At 33.7% G+C, this 24,168-nt stretch overlaps 1 protein-coding gene across 2 annotated transcripts in view; it reads right to left on the reverse strand.

Moving 5' to 3' along the window:
- The window catches only part of LOC106668960 (dopamine D2-like receptor), a 291,887-nt gene that overhangs the window by 40,400 nt on the left and 227,319 nt on the right, over positions 1 to 24,168 (reverse strand). Inside the window, exons 4-6 of one of the 2 annotated variants that reach the window (XM_024228680.1) lie at positions 19,019 to 19,207; positions 9,860 to 9,940; positions 5,914 to 6,023 (exon numbers count right to left, since the gene is read on the reverse strand). In XM_024228680.1, the coding sequence (XP_024084448.1) occupies positions 5,914 to 6,023; positions 9,860 to 9,940; positions 19,019 to 19,207 (380 nt within the window). The remainder of the gene's footprint in view (positions 1 to 5,913; positions 6,024 to 9,859; positions 9,941 to 19,018; positions 19,208 to 24,168) is intronic. The other variant, XM_024228681.1, reaches the window with a different exon arrangement.

A 24,168-nucleotide genomic window follows, 5' to 3' on the forward strand; every position in this document is an offset into this window, starting at 1 on the left:
AATCAGATAAGCCATGTTTTATAATTTTTTTCTTTAAGCATTTTTTCGTGTATACCTTACCGTTTTAATTACTTTTTTCATTTCGTTATTTTATTAATTACAAAATATTCGGTACGGCCCATTATACAAACATACAAACACTACCTAAGCGATAATTTATTTCCGAAATTTAGGAAATTAAAATACGTTTTTATTTCTTTTGCAAATTAGATTTTGAACTTTATTCGCGTATAAATGTTAAACAATTCTTTCCAGCTACGCCCTATTGTTCTTTAAATCTCAATGCATGAAACAAAGTTGTCGGTTTAACAGTTTGTACTTCAATTAAAACTAAAATACTTTTCTTTTAATTACGGCAAAGCTATCAGCAGAAAAACAGTTTTTTCAATAAATTGCAATTTATCGTTTATTTCTCAATTTGACACGAAGAAAATTTAATATTGACTTATCATTAAGCAGCCAGCACTAGTGACACCTGCATCAAGTTGGGATTTATCCAATCCGCGCGGGTAAAACTCGTTTAAAATTTCAAAACAACTTTAAAATATTATAGTTTAACTCCTTCCGTCGAATTGCAAAACGGTAATGCACGTGAATGTATAAGGCACATGTGTCACAAGCGCCTCGAGGCTATTCCGGCTTGCGAAGTGTATCGATTATACATTAGGAGTGAGCAAGAGCTAAGGTAAATTGATGTGACATTCGCACACGTTCTAATGACTACTTAACCCTGCTTTAACGAGCCCATAAAATATATTACTTATGCTATTCGTGAAAAGAATAAGAACTTTCACAATATAAAACATTAATATAAAAGCGCATTAATATTTCAGTTATAGTCCTAAATAAAAAAAACTTAAATCATTTCTCGAATCGTCATAAAACCTGGTTGGCATAACATTTAGAAGGTCAATTTTCATTAAAATGCGTCATTTACAATTTACATAAATCTAATAATATACATTGATGTATGACAGATTCGTTAGAAAAATTCTAATTATTCAATTAATTATACAGAATTTTTTCGAAATGAAAATTTATGTCACAGGCGGGATTCGAACCCACGACTTTCGGCTTAATTCGCCGCTGCTCTACCAATTGAGCTACCATGACTTCGATAGCCCATGCCACAAATTTCCCATTTCGACTCACTGTTTCATTTCAATTTAAGCAAATCGCGGCTTCATATAGAAACACTTTTTATTAACGATTATGCTACATTAGCGGGACTGTGTACGTTTCACAGTTGTGATCTTAGATGGTTTCGAATCCCGCCTGTGACTCAAATTTTTCAGTTCAAAAAAATTGTGTGTTTTTGATCATTTTAATTTGAGTAATTATATAATTAAGCATAAGCTGATAAAAATAATTAAAATTAGTATTAATATGAAAATTCTAATGAAGGAAACATCATTGGTATTAGATTTTCGTTGTTCAATATAAATTTATTTTCGTTCTTAGACTTCTCAAAGCTTGCTACTGCGATCGTTGGTACTCCAAAATCATTTCGGATGAGGTGAGACGTGAGTTAGTTGCTGACCAACTAACCAATTTTCATCTATGGAACTGGACTTACTTAGGCTTAATGGAGGGTTGGTGCTGGCTTGAGAAAGAAAAACTCAACTACATGACAAAAGCACCAAGTATGAGGCTAGGGAATGAAAGCGGGCACCAAAATCAACTCTGGAGTATTATGATCCTTTTTCGTGCCTAAATCTCGCTCTAGAATATTGAGAAAACCCATGGACATAACACAATGGGTTGTATTGCAGGTTTGTCTTACGACTACTACCGACACATTCACTGAGAACATTGGTACCGAGTGGCCAAAGTGTATTTTCTTGAGACCATACGTGAAAATTACGGATGTTGTAAATCCCCTTAAGACAAGGATAGTTTTAGTATCCGACTTCACCTGTCCACAATATGATGTTGTTCTTTGTTTACACATTTTGGTTTGGTATATTGCTCGTAATATTATCTAAGCTCAAGTTCTCATATACTTGTACAAATAATTATTAAGATGGAAGTTAAAGAATTATTAAATTATTATTATTATTAATAAGAATTATTGAAATATAACACCTTTAACAATCAGGTACTAAAAAACGCCAATATTTTTCTAAATAATCTAAAGAGTTTCAATAATTAATTTGATGTTATAAAATATGATCAATCAACTTAAATGAAACCGCTTATTTGATTTTATGCAAAAAGAGATGTGATGTATATATATGCAACATGTATACAAAGATTTATAACAATAATTATTAGGTAACTGTGTTGCAAATGTTTGAGTAATATGTAAGGGAAATTATGAATTAAAAATATAGTTGTAGTATTTTTGGATTATTTTTCTATCGATTATCTATATTTACCGGAATTGTCATAAATATTTTTATAAAAGTAATAAATTGTTATGACATTGTGTTTATCGTAATAAAAATCTGAGCAAAAGTAATTTTTATCTTAAAACCCATGGTGAAGTTTCTTTTGCGATTTTTGATTTACTGTGTTATTTTTACAACATATAACGTTTTTCTTAACGAATATTTAAATGGTTTTTGCCATTTGTTTAAAATCGTATTGATTCGAAATAAAAATGTATGTTTACTGTCGAAGAAAGAAATTTCATTGTTTAAACTTTTTTTAAACAATTAAAAAATCTGTAATCATTACATTGTTAATGTGAACAAATAATAATGGTTAAACTTTTTTCTTGGTTGAGTGGTATTTGAAAAAACTAGATCGGTCCATATATATCTAATATTTTTATGGACCGATTTTCAAATGGTGACATTTTTTATACAATCAAATTTACTTGAGGAATCTTCAAATTAACATTTAAGCTACTATTCGATAAACAAAAATCTAATGGTTTTTATTTAGTAAGACATTGAAAAATAATTGTAATGTCTGAAAGTAAATTGTATGCGAAAAAATAAAGTTTAATTTTTTTTAACTACTACAGCAATTATAATTAATGTTTCATTTAAGAAAATTACCATCAAATAAACTATAAAAAATGGATTTGAATTTCTTTTCTAATTTTTGTTCCAATTTTGGGAACAGTATAGCGCACTAAAAAGTTAACAATCTATAAAAAAATAAAAAGCTAATTAGTACATGCTGCCCGAATATATGTATGTGAGTTAACGAACGAAAAAGATTATATAACTAAATTTTTTTTTTTAGTTGGATTGCAGTAGTTATTCTAAAAGATGATTACTACCGTTGTTGCTATAAACTAAAATTAAAATTTTTATTTCTAGGAGAGAGAGAAAAACGTACCTATTTCAAAAATTTAGAAAATAATTCAGCTTTTTCCTATTATTTTACAAATTTTCAAACACCCACATCCTGTTTCTGTTTATTTTTTGAGACCATACGTGAAAATTACCGATGTATTACGGATTGTATAAAAAACGAATTTCGGTCCAAATTTGGTGAAAAGTTCTCCCTGTCATTACATCATTGCACAGCGCCTTCCTTCGTTTGAAATCGAATTTAAGATAAGGTAAATGGTATTCGGGCGAATAAATTATTTCGTTCATTAGTGCAGCCTTTGGCTTAGGAGTAACGAGTGGGACTTACTTATGTGGGGACTTTGACTTACTTCCACACCTAATTGGAACGGTACACCTATAATTCCTGAAGAGGGTTTTGCGGATCGTTTCCTCTATTAAGGATAAACCACCTGCTGTTATGTTCTAATGGCTTTAATTCCAAAGTACTCGGTGCTCATAATTCAAGCACGGACGCGTGAAGTGATTTCTGAAGATTTACCAGATTCTAAGGAGAATATTTTGACATTTCTTTCATCGGTTATGGAACAATTTAAAAAAAATTATAAAGTAGGCATACTCATTAGCGTTAAAGGATTTTTCTATTGCTTACAGTAAAATTTATTAAGACCGTACATTATACTTTATTTTGTCATAATAAATCGTTTACTCAACAATTTTCTTTTCACACACACACACACACACACACACACACACACACACACACACACACACACACACACCATATCTCTCACTCCATCATTATGTACATATGTAGGTCGTCAACTAGATTATGTATTTTATTAATAATTTCGGTCTGTGTATGTGTTTTTTCCCTTCTATGCTTTAATTGTTTATTTATCTATGTACAGGTTGGTTTGCTATGTGGTTCTAAAGTATATTAAGATGATGGTTAGGAAATAAATTGTCTTTTTCACAATAGGACCTACTTATTTCCTTCCCATTATCTTATGATGAAGTTCAACAAAATCAGGATGAACACCATCAAAAACGTAAAGTACACTAGGTCAAGTTGACCGTACGCGAAGTCGATGCCACAAAAATGGATTTTAAAGGAATATATAACACCAAGAAAATAGAAAGAAATTTTTAGAAAAATCAAACTAGTCAGACGAAAAAATATATTCTTTATCTAAACTTTTTCATGGAAATTAGATCCTTTTTATAATACCCATTATCTCATGATGAAATTCAACAAAATCAAGATGGACACCATCAAAAACTAAAGTATAATAGGTCAAGTAAATTGTACATGAAGTCGATGCCACAAAAATGGGATTTTATAAGATGATATAACCAAGAAAACAGAAAGACATTTTTATAAAAATCAAACTAGTCACAGGAAAAAATATTCTATTTGTTATCTACACTTTTTCATAAAAATTAGATTCTCGTTTAATCTAGGTGAAATTTTTGGAAGAACTATTCATCTACTGTACCTTTTTAGAACAGCTAAAAACCATCAATTCTGTCTAATTTCAAGCAGAACTTTGCTTATTGGATTATTTTGTTCTATTAAGATCAATATTGAGAATTTCTTTTGAAAAAAATAATTGAAAAATTATCCTATTATAAAGAATATAATTTGGCAGAACAGTGGAAATAATTAAATTGTGAACGTGTTTGGATTAATTGTGTACAAGGTTTTTTTATAATAAAAATATGTTGGTTCACAACCCCTCTAAATTAGCAATTTATATGTTGAAAATAAAAGTTATCAGCGACTCAGTGTTTTTGCAATTCTCTTTCTCGGAAATAGGAATGGGAAATCTATTAATGCCGATTCACCCCTTTTCTGCGAGCCGGCACTTTATTTATTGCTGTATCAGGAGGTGGGGCACGAAATGTAAAAAAGTAGATTAGTTTAACAAATAAGGGGATTTTCCGAGTTTTCCACACTTTATCCTAAACTTAAGCTATAAAAATATATGAGCCTAAAGGCCAGAGATATCTTCTGCGGATGCTAATCAGGAATAGGGGAATATTTTTAACAGTCTCGCTTTTGATGGGTAATGCGCCGTTTTCCATTATCCAGGATACTGCGGTTTTGACCAACGCAGATGGAAGCAGAAATTAACTGTATTTTACAGGTCTCGGCCAGTTAATGAACTCCTGTAATCTATTTTTAAAATGCTATCGGGGTAATGTTTGGTAGTAGGGTTTTTATAGTTTTATAGCCATCCTGTGCAACTCAATCTTCATGCTTTATCCATACAAATGTACAAAATTCAATGTTTTATACTGACGTAAAAAATAATGATATTAATAATAGAAACTATGTTTAGTTGGTTCTGATCAGTCGATTTTATTCGTAAAAATTCTAAGGGTTTCTGATGATAGGATGATAGGACATATCGTAATGGCCATTTCAATCACGAAGTTTGCCTGGAAGGTTTGTGATCTTTCTGCGTTATATTGTTTGGATACAAAAATATTATAGATAAATATCCATATTTAAAACGTACTATTAATTACTTCTCATTGTAAGAAAATAAATTAAAATTTCCAATGTAAAGAAACTGCTATATACTAATCTTATTTTGCATAAAATAATGTGTGACATAAGGGATTCGTATTTATATATTGAATAAATTTAAATTCTACTCACCCTCCACTCTCTTCTTCCACAGTGGCCAAAATAAATTCGGTGCTTTTGTCATTGGAGATGACATGGCATTCCTCGAAGCCGGGGGATCGCTCTCCTTCCTCTTCCTCATCCTGAAAAATATATGAAGAGATTCTGTTTTATAAACTTTCCGACCTGGCTGCGTAATCACGGGACAAAAGCGGTAACAACAATCGTAAAGGTCTTTGTGGGGCCGTAAAGGCGCTCTTAGCCTGGTTAAACTTTCAGATTCGGTTCTACAATAACATTCATTTAAAACCAGCTACAGACGGCCTGTAACCGAGAACGCCGGGCTTACCCTAAAAGTGCTCGCCTGTCAAAACTAAGTTGGGTCAGAAGGTTTTTTAGAACTAAATTAATTAACTACAGAAAATACAGACCAACTTGCAGAAACCTTGCACATGAGGTCTCTAAATCTAAGTCAAAAATAATAATTACATGTATATATTATGTATATATTATAACCAATTAAACAGATCTTTAAAAAACTGCGAAATATGTTTTCATTTTGTATATTATTTTTATTATTAGCAATATCGTAGAATTTACAAAGAATTTAATATACATTTTAGCGGTTTAATTTCTTTTTTAATTACTTGTTTCAAAGATGAAGAAATTGATGCACGAAACGAAAAAACCGTGGCTGACAGAAAGATTAAAAATAATAAAAGATAAAAAACTTAAGGAAATTTTGAATGGATTTTTTAAACGTGTTTTAATTTTGATATGAAATGCTCTACATCCTCCGCAATGTATTTTCGACGCAGTGCCATCGCACTAAACCCGCAAACCTGAACATATAGCATATTCTTCAGAGAAAAGTAGCCACGGAGAACTAAAAAAATTTTGAATCTTAAAACTTTTATATTCCGGAGAATAGAAATGCGATAATGCTTTAATTAAATTTTGTATGGGTGTTTGTAAATATGTGAACACTTGCACTTTTCGGTTTCGAACCCAAATTAAAAAAACGTACATAAAATAAATTCATTCAAAATTACCTTAAGATGTTTTTTTTTTAATTTTCCACCTTACCAATACGTCAGCCACTGTTTTTTTCCTTTTCTCCATCAATTTCTAAGTCTTTGAAAAAAGTAAGTTAAAAAAATGTACATCACTAAAACGTATATTAAATGGAGTACAATTTCTGTAATTTTCTTGTCTCTAGATTTGGAAATGGTAGTTTAGAATCACAATAGTATGTTTTCAACTTTAAAATTTTTGTAATAAATCTGGATTACACACAGAACAAAACAAACATAAACGTAATTTCTTAGAGATGGTTTATATCAACAGAGATAAACACAGCATCAATTACAGAACAGATACATGTAAACTCAGTCGCAGCTACGCCAATATCATTAATCAAATTCAAAACATATAACATACCTATATCATCACATTACATTCCACACATCAAATATTTTTCACATAGTCTAATTTTCCAACAATTTAGCTTTCCTTTTCCTATTTATCCCTTTCCATATAATCCTGAAAGGATAATCTGGCCGAACCATTACCAATACATTTTTTTCCCTTCGTCGGCTCTTTTCACCTCAAAGAAGCCGACGCCTTATACAAAAATGACTTTTCTATACCGACATCCTTCCCCACCCCATCAAAATCCAACGTATATAAACACAAAATAGCAAAATCTCACTGGCACTCTCGACACGACACGCAAGAATGACACAATTACACAGAAGACAAACACTTTGAGTGAGTAGAAATACTTTGATTGAGTATATAAAAAATATATTTTGCATTGTATAAATTCACTTTCCCACATCGAAAATGTAATTGTTATATGTAAACAATGTTTGTAAATCCCAGGTCCTGAAGATGATCTCAATAAAGATCTAAACATTGGCACGATAAAGAAAATGTTTTTCTGAAACCTACATCACACCACACCGCATATCACGATTTCTAAATATATATATATATATTATAAAGCTCTGACTCCAAACATTCACTCATAAACTAATTTATCCTATTGCCATCCAAAGTTTGAATTTATCCTTTTAAAATTCTTCATTTGAAACGCTAAAAGTATTCAAAATCCCATTTTAAATTACATATAAAATGTATTCCTGTTTTTTATTAGAATTTTGAATTTTTGTTCGATAATTTAACATTTCCCATAGCCTTGTATGGCTAATAATAATAATAATGGAGTCAGACTAGCAACAGTGTAGGCTCACACTTATTCTTTTATTCTTCCATTCAAATATGATCACAATATCACAATAACACTTTTTTTTAAGCTAACTTTCTTATTTAAATAACAATTTTGGGGCATTGCAGTTTATTACACCGCAATTTTTATTTTCTTCCATTTAATTTTTCCGCTCCGGCAGCCTGAAAAATTTCTGAAAAAAGAAAGAAATCTTGCACGCACAACTCTCGTTCAAACATTAGCAAGCAAACATTCAATGGTATAGCGATTTGGGAAAAGGCCTAAATCTCATTATAATTTCCAATAAATTTGAGAAAGCTGAAAAGTGCACTTCATAAGGAACAATGGGGACCCAGTAACTCCTGTAAATCACTCGAAAGGTCGAGCCTTTGCCTAAAGGGTTGCAAAGTGCGACAGTCAACCAAAATATGTTTTACTGACAGGAGATACGTTCTCCACTTCGCATACATCGAGGACAAGTTGGAAGATAGTTGCCTATTAAAAGTCTATTATGGATTAGCCGGATGTGACCTATTCGCAATCTAGAGAGAATCACAAGTTCTTTTCTCTCAAGTTCCTCAGTTGGCCATGTACAACTGGCTTAATTTCTTTCATAAAAGCTCTACAGACATTCCATCTTGCCTATTATTATTATTTAGTTGACAACATGAAGTACATGCGAAAGGCTAGCACATTAGGATATCGATGTAGTGTAAGATAAAACAGAATGTTTGTAAGCAGATCAAGACTATCAAATGGCTGTAATTTACATAAAAAAATTCGCGTGAAAGTCCAGAAAATGAATGAAAACACGCAGAGGGCCGACCTCGCCCCATGAGCCCACATGAGGGTTTATATATGTATACATATATACATATATATTGATGGTTGGAGATTTAAACTTGACATAAACAAGTACAAATTTTAATTTTGATTATTCTCGTGTTTAATTTAACAGAAATTATACATTATGTGAACAATTTGAACATAACAAAACAAATTCTAGTAAAATATTTGTGGCTAAATCATACTATTTAACGGAAATATAACGGACATTGCAATAAAATACATCAATAATTGTAATCAAAACATACACATATAAGGAACAAGTTTATCACATATTACTTAAACAAGACTTGAAAAGAATAAGGGGCACAGATATTCGACAAAAATTAATATTTACACGAAAACATGCTTGAAAAATGGATGAATGGTTTGAATAGAAATTTGTCCTTTTTAAAGATAAGAAGTACCGTTGTGCTTAATAAAATTCCAAGGAGAAAATAAATAACCGTCCAGATCGAATGGAAATGACACCCACTTGATGAAAAAGGGGTGACAGGGTGTAGGGGCAGTTAGAAAGAATTGGGAATAAAGGAGAAAGCATTTGCATTCCAAAAATGACTACGGGCCAGCTACCCTAAGCATCTGCATAATTGGCTGGGGACGTCCGTTGCTTAAACCTTAGTTAAGGTCGGCGATTCGAAAAAAGGTTCAGGATTAAGACAATGAAAACACTCGATGTAACATAATTTCATAAGGGATTGAACTAGAATAGTAGTCCATTTCATTCACATATTTTTTAATATAGTACAATTTTACACAATTTTATTTAGGGATATTTGTTTGACCATATTTACTTTTTGGCAAGGTACAAGAACAGGATGATATTCGGACATGAAATATTTCAAGATCTATAGGATAGGTTTTTTATCACACGGGTTCAAATCGGTGTCAATATTTACATACCAGCATGGCGTATATGGCTTGCATGTTTGAATCCTGGCATATCGAAAAGCCAACAGACGAGTCTTCAAAACAATAATTCAGCTAAAACATCAATTGGAATTAGTCAATCATTAATCATTTAAACCGTGAAAACAATTGTTCATTAATTTACTCCCAAAAAACTAATAAAATGGCAAAATCATAAAAAAATATTACGATATTAAATAATAAATAGACAACTGCGATGTGGTGCTGGGAAGTCATTAAATCCAGTTCAATCAGCAATTAAAAACCGAGAAATATCCTGCATGTTTTATTTATATTGTCAGTGTTTAAAATAAAACAGTTCCATCTCGATAGCATTATCAGAAACATTATACAAGTATTTAAATAAAATCCTTGATGCTCATCCTAAGTGAAAATTCTTTTCTAACCCCATGCACAACACAGAAGTTATCAGTGCTGGGCAACAGATTCCCGCTGCTCCCCTTCAATTTTCGCCAACAAAGTATTTTTCACTCTTATATAAGTCAAATAATGACACTATACAGTTCTTTAGGAAAAAGACGTACGAAGAATAAAATTCACTTAACATTTTTCATAGTACCACTACTTATGTTGTTATTCTATTTTCCTGCAGTAGTTATTTCTTTGAGATGTATATTAGACATTTCAGGTACGAAATTAAGTATTCCATTTTTGTACTATCTATCAGTAATATTTACAAGTTTACCTTGTATAAACATAAAAAATAGTATTCCATTCAGAAAGATGAAAATAAGTAAATATCTTACGAAACTTTAGTGAACATAAAAAAATTATTGCAATAAAATCCTCTCCACACACACAAGCAATGAAGTACGAAGGAAACAATATAATTCGCCGATGTCAAGGTAGGAAGGAAAATAGAGACAAAGGTAAACATCACACGGCTTTTATGAGAAACACCTAAAAGTTTCTTGAAATGTAAACGCACTAAATAAGATAAAACAAGAGACCAAAGATGAGACAGCCCAAGAGGTTTATGACCTTCCAGGTTGATCCTAGCTAAATGAACTTGTTGAGTAGCAGAACTTGTAAGCCCTTGAAGCCAAAACACACTAAAATATCACTTGAAAAACAAGAGTGAGAAAGTTTAGCTTGTTTTATACACAGAAGCAGAAAGTCATGTCAACGTAGTTTTTAAACTGCAATATTTCTTTCTAATACTTAACTCGGCGGTGTGATTTAGTTGGGCCAATTTGTTAGTTCCTTCGGAAGCTTTAACAGAATAGATGATTTATCTCTGAGAGTTCCAACATTTACGGTAATAAATTTCCTGCTAGTTTCCTAAATATATATTGGAATGTACACATTTGATGTTACCAACGTGCATTTCGTCCGAAGTCTAAGTCCTTTTAGCTAAAAATATATTTAAATTTAAGTATTATCTAGTTTTTACATACTTTTGTTTTTTATTATTTCTGCTTATGCGTATATGAGTTAAAAGAAAAACAGAAAATTTAATACTGAAGTAGAAAAGAAGGGTATTACCGTCTGTTTTAAAAATTTCGTACTTTTAACAAACTTGAAAAATATTGAGAAATGACTAAATTAAACGATTTTAATTAACGATAGTCCTTTATTATTTTGCAAACAAAATACGCTTATATTTCAATCAACAATTATTCGTTTAGCAACGTTTGTAAGAAGATTCTCTTTTATGAAGATTTATAAAGACTATAACATTTTTATGGACAGCCTTTACCTCTTCTGTGAGTATAAAGGAGCTAGCTGAACAGTAGTCAATTAGACACAATAATGAGAATTTTCAATCCTTTCATAACCTCTGTTTATTTTCCGATCAGCCATGCCATTACAAATGATTATCAATAGGATTTATGAGGAGGCATCGGTAGTTCAACGTTTAAAGTGATGGTATGGTGAATCGTTATTGTAATAGTCTCAGGTTTCAAAATCAATCATATCTTTTAATCATGTCATATCTCAAATCCTGATAATTGTGCACATTTGAGGCAAGGATTATATTACATAGGTCATAATAATATTTGAGTTCGTTCTACTGCCATGAAAATGACGCACATTGTAGCTTATTCAAAAAGAAAATCTTGTTTTAGTATGTAAAATTAAGTTGGTTAACATTTCAATTTCTCCTATGGAAATCATCAGCCGTTTACAACTACCCTACTTATTTTTCAATTATTCCGTACAAGTAGGGTAACAATAATTTTTTTATGGTATTGAATAAACGACAGTACGAGAAGCTTTTGAAAAAGAGGTTCTGGTGGACGTTTTACAAAAATTAATCTACAATCTCACCCCATCATGATCATTTCCAGTACTCCAAACTTTCATGGTAGTAGAATGAATAAGACCTCCAATAGTATTTTGACCCATCTAACATATCCCTTGATTTGACATTTTGTTATTCGCTTTTGCTGCCTCCTTTAGGCCTTACGGAATTTTGTAATTGGTAAGAATTTCACCATTTCTATTTTTTTGCATAAGTTCCTGGATTGTTTATACGACTGAAGATGTGGAGGAAGTACTTCTGCTGAGCCTGTATCTCGTTTTCTAATTCCAATCCACTCCTTAACCATTTAAAACGGAATTGTTGATTAATTAAATTTATACTTGTGCATTGATAACAAAACAGGAAAATATCTGAGAAAAGGCTCACACGAATGTGAAAACTCCTTCCTAAAAGAAAAAGTTCAATGATGAAATGAAATTAGAATAATAGCCAAAATAAGAAACAACAAATTGGTTTTTATCTCAACCAATACCTCAAATAAAGATTAGTTAATTGAAAGAAGTTATTTGGTCAATCAGACCACGAACTCTAATGGATTTAATAGGAAACAACTGCAAACTTACTTAGGTCTACATTGCCGTAAACGAGTTCTTTATGTGCATCCGATACCGATTGCCTTTACGGAAAACTTTAAGAGTGTGAGATAATATCCTATTATTAATTAATTTCCACCCACCAGTTGAGTCTACTTTTAATCATTCTTTCATAGGTTTTTTGTACACAGTACATTAATGTTATGAGTTGTAAGGAGGGTTATCGACAGGTTTGCCTTGTTTTGGGATCGGAATAATCAATATTGGGGGCGTCGGTGGCCGCAACGGTTTAGGCGTTGACACGGCGCTCATCCCTGCAAGGACCCGGGTTCGAATCCAGCGGCCCTGCATTCGAACCTGACATAATTACAAATGGGCTTTTATTTAAACACCGACACTCTGAAGGTTGATATGACCTCTGCTTTTGCAAACCCTCGTAAGAAAAATCTATGTTTTATTCCAGAATTTCGGTATTTTGAGTTTGTGTGTAAAATGGTCGGGACTTTAAAAAACAAGTGGTGGACTGATACCAAGAAGATACTCTTTTTTAAATATTTTTTTCCATTAATTCAGCACTCAAATGCATCCAATTTAACTTGCCATCAATCTTTGGTAGCAATAGGACACATAAAAATAAAATAACCACTTTTTTTCTTAATAAAAAATACTTTTAACGAAATTATTATATTCAATGATAAACTGAAATAACTGAAGTATAAACAGACCATATTTTTTTCGTTCAGGCTGTAAATAATAGAACAAGGCTTGCCAAAATTCAAGCGTTTCTGGGTCTAAATTAAATCAAGCCGATTGGGTATGAAAACATGTAAAACATATTGTAAAGTGGTCTGGCCAATTCACAAAAATAAAAAAAAATTGCCTTGGCTAAAGTGTCAAGTTAAGTAATCGAAATCAAATGAAATAATGCCCTCATATTCCGGCAATAATTGTTTTAATTTCCATATTGGGAATTAAACATGGAGAGAGGAGGGTTAGCATTGACAGGAATTTTATTAAGAAATCGTGAGATGCGGTCTGGTGTGATGTAGGTTTCAGAAAAACATTTTCTTTATCGTGCCAATGTTTAGATCTTTATTGAGATCATCTTCAGGGCCTGGGATTTACAAACATTGTTTACAATGTTACAATTGCATTCTGGATGTGGAAAAGTGAATTTATACAATACAAAATATATTTTTTTATATATTCAATCAAAGTATTTCTACTCACTCAAAGTGTTTGTCTTCTGTGTAATTGTGCCATTCTTGCGTGTTGTTTCGAGATTGCCAGTGAGATTTTGCTATTTTGTGTTTATATTTGTTGGATTTTGAAGGGGTGGGGAAGAAAGTTGGTATAGAAAAGAAATTTTTGTATAAAGCGTCGGCTTCTTTGAGGTGAAAAGAGCCGACGAAGGGAAAAATGTGTTCGTTATGGTTCGGTCAGATTATCCTTTCAGGATTATATAGAAAGGGATAAAATAGGAAAAGGAAAGCTAAATTGTTGGGAAATTAGACTATGTGAAAAATATTTGATGTGTTGAATGTAATGTGACAATACATATGACGAATACATAATACGGATATGTATGTTATCCGTATTGAATTTAATTAATGATATTGGCATAGCTGCGACTGAGTTGACATATATCTGTTCTGTAATTGATGCTGTGTTTATCTCTGTTGATATAAGCCATTTCTAAGAAATTACGTTTATGTTTGTTTTGTTCTGTGTGTAATACTTTTGGATTTTTGAAGTCGAAATTGTGTTGGTGTTCAAGATGGTGGGTAGCGAGTGCTGTAGGATTTTGCTTCTGTTTTTTGCAATCATAGATATGTTGCTTTTCTCTCTTGTCCAGATATTGGGATGGAAGACCGATGTAAGTTGCCGGACAGTTTAAACAGTTGATCTTCTAGATTACGTCATATTTATTTGTTATTGGTGTAGGATCTTTAATTTTGGAAAAAATGGTTTTATAATTTTTGAAAGCTATTTTGAAGTTATCGGACAAGAGAAATGTGTTTAATTTATGTGATAGGCGTTGGATAAATGATATATATGATATATAAACACAAAATAGCAAAATCTCACGGGCACTCTCGACACGACACGCAAGAATGGCACAATTTTTCTTGACACACAGATGACAAACACTTTGAGTGAGTAGAAATAGTTTGATTGAATATATAAAAAATATATTTTGCATTGTATAAATTCACTTTTCCACATCCAAAATGTAATTGTTATATGTAAACAATGTTTGTAAATCCCAAGCCCTGAAGATGATCTCAATAAAGTTCGAAATGTTGGCACGATAAAGAAAATGTTTTTCTGAAACCTACATCATACCAGACCGCATCTCACGATTTCTAAATAAATATCGATTAAAGGTCACTAATCACCAAACATTGACAGGATTACAGAGTTTGTCCATTTTTTTCATAAAACTAAAATGTGATTTTCTTAGAGTAAAGGTTGTCAAACGACCATTTTACCATAGTATCGAGTTAGTAGTTATATTAAAAGCTTAATGAAGAAATTTAAATTTCAGTCTAACATTTACTTTGAAACTGTTGGTCCGTATTTTATATTTAAACTGGTTTTATTGTTTTAGCTTACAATTCCAAATTAGTTTTGCTCGTTCAAAAGGGTGTGAAGCGTCAAATTGTTGATTTTATCAATAAAACATTCCCGTCCGTTGTTATACGTGATTTGTTCCAGTTAAGTTCACCGTAAAAGCCCAATTGTGCGACAGAACAAAACGGCGATAATGATTGTTAACGACCTCGGCGGATCGGAATCCGGGTTCGACGTGGATCCAAAAGCGGAAAACGCCGAGTTATGCTAATTCCAAGTAGCAAGGCTTTCCAGGCCGTCAAGAGGGACGTGCCTTCAATTTGGATGCTATGTTCGTCTTTAACGCGCATACAAAAGGCCGATTAATGGGGTAACGCGTGTACCACTTGACTACGGATGGAACGAAGGGTCTTGTTCGACTCCAATAATGGAAATAGACGATAATGGATAAAACGACGATCCCTTCTCTCACCCGGCTCTTAGGGACACATCCCTTGAAGTGCACTCTTCCCCACCATGGAATCTTTACTGGACAAAGCTTTCAGGAGATAACAGGCAAGCTTTGTAGAATGCTGGCCGACTCACGGCCTTTTTTACTTTGCATTTATAGCTTGTTCGTGTCTTGACGCTTAAAGAAATCTCTTTCGTGTAACACAAACTGTTTTTAAAAAATTGCGAAAATAACATACTTATATTTAACTTGACAAACAAAGGTTTACAAAATGTTAACAAAAGAAATGGGTTTTTTGTTTGTTAAAGGCGATCATCAGAGTGTAAGGTGATAGGGTTGTGCACTAGAAACGTTTTCTTGTGTGAACAATTCCGCCGCACCACCCCGATAAGAGCCGTTTTCTCCGTTCGGCCGAGGCTTAGAAAGACAGAAGTGCTCTCTATTATAAACTGAGCCCTTTTCCAAAAGTAAACAGAGGTTTACAGGCGCCTCTGCTTCTCACAATCTACTCTAAACAATTTCACATTTGCGATTTAACTCCCATAAAATGTTATAACTCCCTAGTGAAAATTAAATTCATTCCTTTACTAGCCTATTTTTATTTCCTATTATTTATGATTTTTCCATGATCTTGAGCTGTTGGCATTGGACTCGGGTTTGTTCATAGCACTGTCATATATGTTGATAGGTTTGAATTGGGATAGGTTTTGCTGGTCAGCAGTATGAATAGTTAACAGGATAGGACCAGCAATTATCCCTTGTTTGATGGCTACTTGGATCTGTTTTATCTTGTCGAAATCCTTGCCACACCTCATTCTAAAGCAGAAGTACATTAGGTAGAAAATTGTCATTCCTGTCCTGTCGAACGCTTAGGTCATGTCAAAGAAGGATTTCAAGCAGTACGCTTTATTCTCAAAGAACGATATGGCAACATATACAACATTAAAATTTTGTTTTCTTCAGTAATGAGAAGAGCGGAAGCCATCACTGGAAGAAGGCTGGGTTATATGTGACTTGGAGGCATGGTAAGGAATAAGAATGAGGATGTGTATATATGGGTATGTGGCAGGAAATTAGGATTGAGTTGAATATTTTTATTTTAAACTTATGCCATTCAAAGGGATGTTTCGGAGCATTGTGGCGTTATGAGATAGTGTCTAGAAGATTTCCAGCTTAAGGAGTTGTGACTTTGGAATTTGAATGGTATATAAAGAGGCAGTAACATATCATTTATTGTTTGTATTATAGGCTGTGAAGGTAATATTGAAGGAGGTAAATAATTTAAGAGATTAGCCCCATGGATTAAAACTTCTACTCCTCGAAAAATCATTGCAGCACTTACTTTCAAGTAGCAATCAGTTAAATATGAATTTGAGATGAAGCAATAAACAACGGATAGAAATAGTTTAATTTTAATAAAACTCCAGTTTTTTGTTAAATATCTACTCGAAGGATACAAAATTTTGTGCTGAAGAATAATGGTGACCGTTCTTCCCACGCTAGCGGTTCTGGGTTCGAATCCCGGCAGAGCCCATGGCTTTGATGATAATAATATGAACAATGTATTGTAATATTCCTAGTTAGATGTTAAGCCCTCCTGTTTGACAGGAATTATTTTATTTTGATAATGAGTGAACGAGGATTCATTATGGTTTTATTGACTTAGCTTCAGTTGTTATCATAAGAATAAGCCTTTTATGTTCGGGAAATCTCAATTTTGAATATTCTTCATAAAATATACAAGATGATTTGTAAAGTAAAGGAATGAAACTCGTGGGTAATAATCATTATTTTCTCTTTTCATAATACTAATTTATCATTAAGATCAAAGAACCAGAATTTCTAAACTGTCTGAGAGAATGAAATATCCATAGGGCTTTATAATAATTTAATAAACATTTTTATAAAACAAATTGAAAATGGAGCACACTAATGTTGAGAATCATTAACTACAGGTAATGTATTGTGTTTTAATGCGTCTTATTTTATTGTGTTTTTTCTAAGGTAATTATTTAAGGTTTATAAAGGTAATAATTTAAAAAATATTTAATTTCAAATTTGTTGGTAGAAATAAAGCATAGATTCATAACTTGTAACCAAGAGGTTTTTTTAATATATTTATGACAAAAGTCAATAAATAATGAAATATCCATATCTCTGTTTTGTCCGAGTATCTTTTTAGTAAAAAGCGAAAACGAGCCCGATCTATTATAGGAGGAGGGGTGACGTTGATGTAAAGCACCGAGAATGTAATGGGGCGAGGCCCCCGTTTCGCATACAGGCATAAACGGATTTAATATTTACTCCTGAAAACGCCAGTGATCTCCACCCCATGCCCGCAAACCATCCTTCGGCCCGTCATTTAACTCATGTCAAAAAGGAATTCGTATTGAGCCACTATCACCCGAAGGTACTTTCACTTTTAATCCCAATTTCATCCCCTCAGGCTCATATCAAGTACCTGCGGACCCAGAGCTATTTTAATTCCCTGGCATTTGTAAATTGTTAATTTTATTTGCAATAAATACCGACGTAATATTTGCATGTACAATAGGGGATAAAGTTATATAAGAATTCAATTAATTATGGTTTTTAGTTGAGATAAAAAAGTCAGTGTTACGAGCGGGATTCGAACCCATGACCTTCGGCTTGATACGCCGCTTACTCTACCACTTGAGAGCTCGAATCCCGCTCGTGACACTGACTTATTATCTCAACTAAAAACCTTAATTAATTGAATGATATTAATTGCCAAAACGGACCACGAAAAATAGTGAATTTAATGAATTAAAATGAAGGATACTTCACTAAAGCTCTCCCTGAACATTTCATTTGTCGCCGAGAATCAAATAGATTACACGACATTTGAAAAATGGCAAAAAGGAGGGGAACTTCAAAAGGTGGGGTTGAGATGGGAAGTTAGTGCCCGAGTGGATCGAAGTCACGATAGCTCAAGTGGTAGAGCAGCGGCGTATCAAGCCGAAGGTCGTGGGTTCGAATCCTGCTCGTGACACTGAATTTTTTATCTCAACTAAAAAAACCCTAATTAATTGGTCAAGCGGACCACGAAAAATAGTGAATTTATATAAGAATATTTAGACCGGGTTTTTTCGAAATAAATGTTAAACTATATAAAAGATCAACTTGATTCACAATAATTTAATGAACAAGCTGATCGTTTATCTTTACTTTGTGAATGTAGTTTTGATGATTGAATTTAGAAATGAGTAAATTTGAGAAACTTAAGTGAATTAATAACTATGAGACGAATTCATAACTTACATTAATGTAGCATATTTGAACCTCACCTGACTTCCACTGCCTGTGTTTGTTGGTCGTTCTTCGTCTACACTCGACCCTGGAAGCAGCGCAGATGCGACTAGAGTAGTCTCGGCCAACCTCCTCGTCTGAGCTACATTTTCTATAACTATGCCGGGCTTCAGCTCGGCCTCGGGTCGCCTCGCGGCACGTGCCTTTTTCGCCCGCGTCCTCAACGCCTGTGAACAAAACAAATAAATTTGTTAATGATGTGCCGAATTAACACAGGTTTTCCTAATGGCTGTTTAGAATGTGGAAGATCAATGATTTAAAGGTGATCGACCAGCTGTTATTCAACAATATATTGGTTAGGATCGGGGATGTGGTCCAAATAATTCATTAGATTTCGTGGTCCAATTGACCAAATAACATCTTTCAATGAATTAATCTTTATGTAAGGTATTGGTTGATATATAAAGTCAGTGTCACGAGCGGGATGAGGGAAGATTTGAAATGTCGGGTAAAGATGCAACTTTCCATTTCAATGTACCTTAGTGCAGTCAACTATCCTTTCTATATGATATTCAATTCGGGCATGGACGTTGGTTTCACCCTATACTTTTAAGTCTTTGAAAAGGTTGTGATTCATGCATGATGCATGGAACAGAGCCTTCTACACGTCTTCACCACCCACTATCCGGGTCATCTGAATGCCACAAGCCAAACCGGCTCTCATCGGTGAAGAGAAGAGCTCCTCATTGTTGAAGGGTCCAAGTGATGCCTCACTCGATGCCTCACCAGTAGTAGAACCTGATGAGGGACGTTAGAGACTAGGCTATTCTCATGAAGCCTTCTGATAACCGTTTTAGACCTCAACGTTACATTATTGACCGTTTGAAGTTGGCTACCTACGACAGAAGACGTTAATTGAAGGTTATGTAGTACGGCAAAACCAACAAAATGTCTCTAGCCGTCTTACATCACGGTCGACCACGCTCTTCTATGAGACTTCCGGTGGTCATAAACCGCTGTAGCCCATCGTGGATGGTAGAGAGAGGCATGTTCTGTTATGACACTAATCCGTCCTTGCCCAAAACATACTCCTGGGCAAAATCTTCTTGACTTGAAACCGTGATTTAAAAAATTGATAATGAATTGTTTACTCCCATTTGCTGTTTGATCAAATAAAACAATTTTTGTCGCCGAGAATCAAATAGATTACCCGACATTTGAAAAATGGCAAAAACGAGGGAAAATTCGAAAGGTAGGTTTTGATGGATGGGCGGTGCCCGAGTGGATCGAAGTCACGATAGCTCAAATGGTAGAGCAGCGGCGTATTTAGCAGAAGGTCGTGGGTTCGAATCCCGCTCGTTTTTATCTCATCCAATACCTTACATTACGATTAATTGTATCGGTAATTAACCAAAGAATGTTCTGGTGTTGAATCTACGCCAAGCTTTTGGTTTTTTATTTCCCCTTCCTCAGGATCACAGTCATTTTCGTTTACGTTGATTTTGTCTCTGATAATTTTGAAATAAGTGCCATTTATTTATTTATCTATTCATTGAAAACATTGAATTTAGTATAAGAAATGACAAAAAGAGTAAAAAAATATCTGCACATGTTGATAAGGAAAACAATTCTAAACAGTGACAGAGAATCTGTAAGTTGGAAAAGCAAGTGAATTTTTGATTTTCACTTACACAAATGAGCAATTAGAAAATGTTATATATATATGTATCCGTTGTAGAGCCGTGTCGAAGGTGCAATAAAACACCGACAGCTTCAACACCAGAACATTCTTTGGACCTCATCCCCGATCCTACCAAATATATGTTGTAGAATTTCGAAGTGTTAAAAAAAATTATAACAGCTAATTTGAGATTTGCTTAAATAACAAGCTAGCAACATAAAAGTGGTAATTTCTATATAGCAGTTAAAAAAAAAAAACAAGCAAAGGAATCTTTCACATAATATCAGTAGAAACAATATCAATTTAATCCTGACTAACATGTCCTGGCCTGCAAAAGACCACTGACCTTTCATATGAATCCCCTAAGCTTACCACCTTCAGATCGTCTACCTTGATGACATTTGGAAACTCCAATACGAACCACTAGACATGCGGACGCTGATCAACTAAACCGAATATTTAAATATTGTTCTAAAGCTCTTAAGAATTATGTTAATTTAGAAATCATGCGTTGAAACGATGAACTTTTTCATTAATATTTCGGTCAAATGGCTAAAGCAGCCGGCATCGATCGCGCTAAGTGCAGAGAGATCGGCAGAATTAAAATACAGCTGGGCCGTGATATTGATTAACTAGTTGTTCTTTAAAAGACGACATTAGCGCGTTAAGCGACAAACAAAGTTGTAACATAAATTCTCATTCACTACTAAGTTTCACCCGTGGGAACAGGCGCGTAAAGTGACGATTAGCAACAGACGTCGTGTGAGACACAAGTTAGTTGATTACAACATAAAAAAACTAACTATGAAAATTAGTAGCTAAGGAGTTTGAATGAGTTGAAACATGAGAACAAATCCTTGTTAAAATATGCAAATGTTCAATTTTTCCAAGTGATATTGTAGAAAAGTAGGCATGAAAAATCGGTGGATCCAGAATTCCTTAGCTAATAAGAATAACTTAAAATAATTTAAATGAAAGCACGTTTAAAACTTACTTAACTAAATTTATCAATCTTAAAAATTCCTGACGTCCAACAACCCAATGCGTGTAGCGGACGACGGGTCAAACCACTTTACCATACTTTCCCCTCACAATTATCAATTAAACAGTTATGAGCTCGGCCGGGATTGGAACCCAGAACAGTTAGGGTAGCAAATATGTGATAACCAATCGACGATCGCGGTTCCCAACTGATCAATTCATTTTAATTAGTTTAACACTATCGAAACGTCAATTGGTTAAATTGAGGGTCAGATATACTATACCATCCTTATATCTCCATAATTTTGTAACGTTCCAGTAGTCATTTAAAAAAATTGAATTTTTCTTCAAACTAAAGCACTTTGTACACATTCTTTATTACGTAATCCAAAAACCATACTTAACTGATCGCTGCTTGGAAGTAAGGTCGACAATGATTTGTCGGAGAGGAGCCAGCGTCCCAGACGTTTTAATTCATGGGAATATGCTACAAATTATTTACACTGCTGACCTCCAAAATTGACTTTAAAACTATAATGCAATCAAATGAAATTTCAATAACTTTTTATACCGCCGTCCAATCTAGACGATACCAGTCAACTTCCATATTCACCAAGTCGCATCCGGGAAATCTCCGATACACCATTTCATAACCCCACAACTATCCGAAACCTTTTCTTGAATGACGTAATTTTAGAACAAAAATAGTCAACTGAATCATACGTTCCTCTAACAATCCATTAATATGAAAATATTCCATTATGATCTCCATTCCGAAACTTAATCAAGTCTCAGTCATACGTCCTCCTAAAATCTTATAAAATCACTAGTTTTCGTGGTCCGCTGACCAATTAATATCTTTCAATTAATTAAAGTTTTTAGATGAGATAAAAAAGTCAGTGTCAGGAGTGGGATTCGAACCCACGATCTTCGGCTGGATACGCCGCTGCTCTACCACTTGAGCTATCGTGACCTCGACTGGGGTGTTGAGATGGGAAGTTAGTGCCCGAGTGGATCGAGGCCACGAAAGCTCAAGTGGTAGAATATCGGCGTATCTAGCCGAAGATCGTGGGTTCGAAACCCGCTCCCTACACTGACTTTTTTATCTCAACTAAAAACCTTAATTAATTGAAAGAATCTTCTAAAGGTTAAAATCGCCTAATACCTTTCATCGTTTTACACATCAATTCGTTTTCCGTCTTTGGCATTCTCCAAAACGACAAGTTTTACAGTTGTATGCCCTAATGACCTTATATAATAAGGACTGCTTCCCGATCCTTCTTTGACATGACCCCAGCGTTCGACAGTCTATGCGACAATTTTCTACCGAATCGATTTCTGCTTTAGAATGAAGAGGAACCAAGCCAACCTGGCGTCCAACAAGGAGCATTAACTTTCTATTCGTTTCAATATTTACACAGCGGAACTTCAAAATCTCTCCCACCCTAGCCTGCCAACCTATACGGCAGAATTATATACACGAATACAATACAAGCCACGGCTGATATTTCGGAACACTTCAAGCTCATGGAAACATAGGAAATGACCGAAGATGAAATTAGACGAAAACAAATTATTTTTAGGCACAAAAACAACATTGCTATAAACATCCACGAATCGGAACTACCGATATACTACTGGACACAACCTAAGCCGCTGTCATATACATACTAACACAAAACTTACGCGCGCGACACGACGATCTTGTTTACATCTACGATTTTACCAGTTTCATCGTTCTACATTCACCAACATTTAGATCTAATTGCCGACTCGTACACTCGGCATTAAATTGAAGAAACAAAAAAACCAACACCTGACGGTTGCACTTAAGCGAACCTTGAGCTTAGCGAATATTAGTCGGACCCCCCCTAACCATTCGTCCACCGAGGTACCTTATATTACTCTTAACAATAAAAATAATTAGATTCCATTTACTTTGACTTTTATTAAAACCTATGTGGCCATGGCCTTAAACGCTAAATCCTATAATTGTATCATCTTGGCTTGGACTACTAGATATTGGTTTTAATTTAACATCACAGTTCTCGTTTGAACAAATTCTCTGGTACAGGTAATACAGGAAGGTAGGAATGAACCAAGAAGAGAAAATAAATAACATTATATCAGAGACGTATTCTTTGCACAAAGGAAAACCACAAATAAATTGTAATCATATGCTGATGTAGAAAAATCTAGTCTATCGTAAATACCAACAAGAACTAATTATCAAGTGTAATGATTGTTCAGACCAAACATATGACAGAAATGTTTCTAAGTGAAAATACAACGAAATTAACTATTAATTGTTTCATTTATTGGACAACTTTTGTCTTGTATGGAGTGGCAACAATGTATATGCTAATGCTATCGTTCTACTAATACGAAAGTCTAGAGCTGAAAATGTGTTTTTCTTGATATTTACAACCTAAATCCTAAAAACGTTAGCTAGTAATATGTTAAAGAGCCCAATAAAGAAGGTTGGTAAAGGGCGGGTTAATGGTTTTAAAGCGTGCTTAAAACGAA

This window comes from Cimex lectularius, unplaced genomic scaffold (genome assembly GCF_000648675.2).
Source record: "Cimex lectularius strain Harlan isolate CLEC.00 unplaced genomic scaffold, Clec_2.1 scaffold148, whole genome shotgun sequence".
In the NCBI taxonomy this organism is placed as follows: domain Eukaryota; kingdom Metazoa; phylum Arthropoda; class Insecta; order Hemiptera; family Cimicidae; genus Cimex; species Cimex lectularius.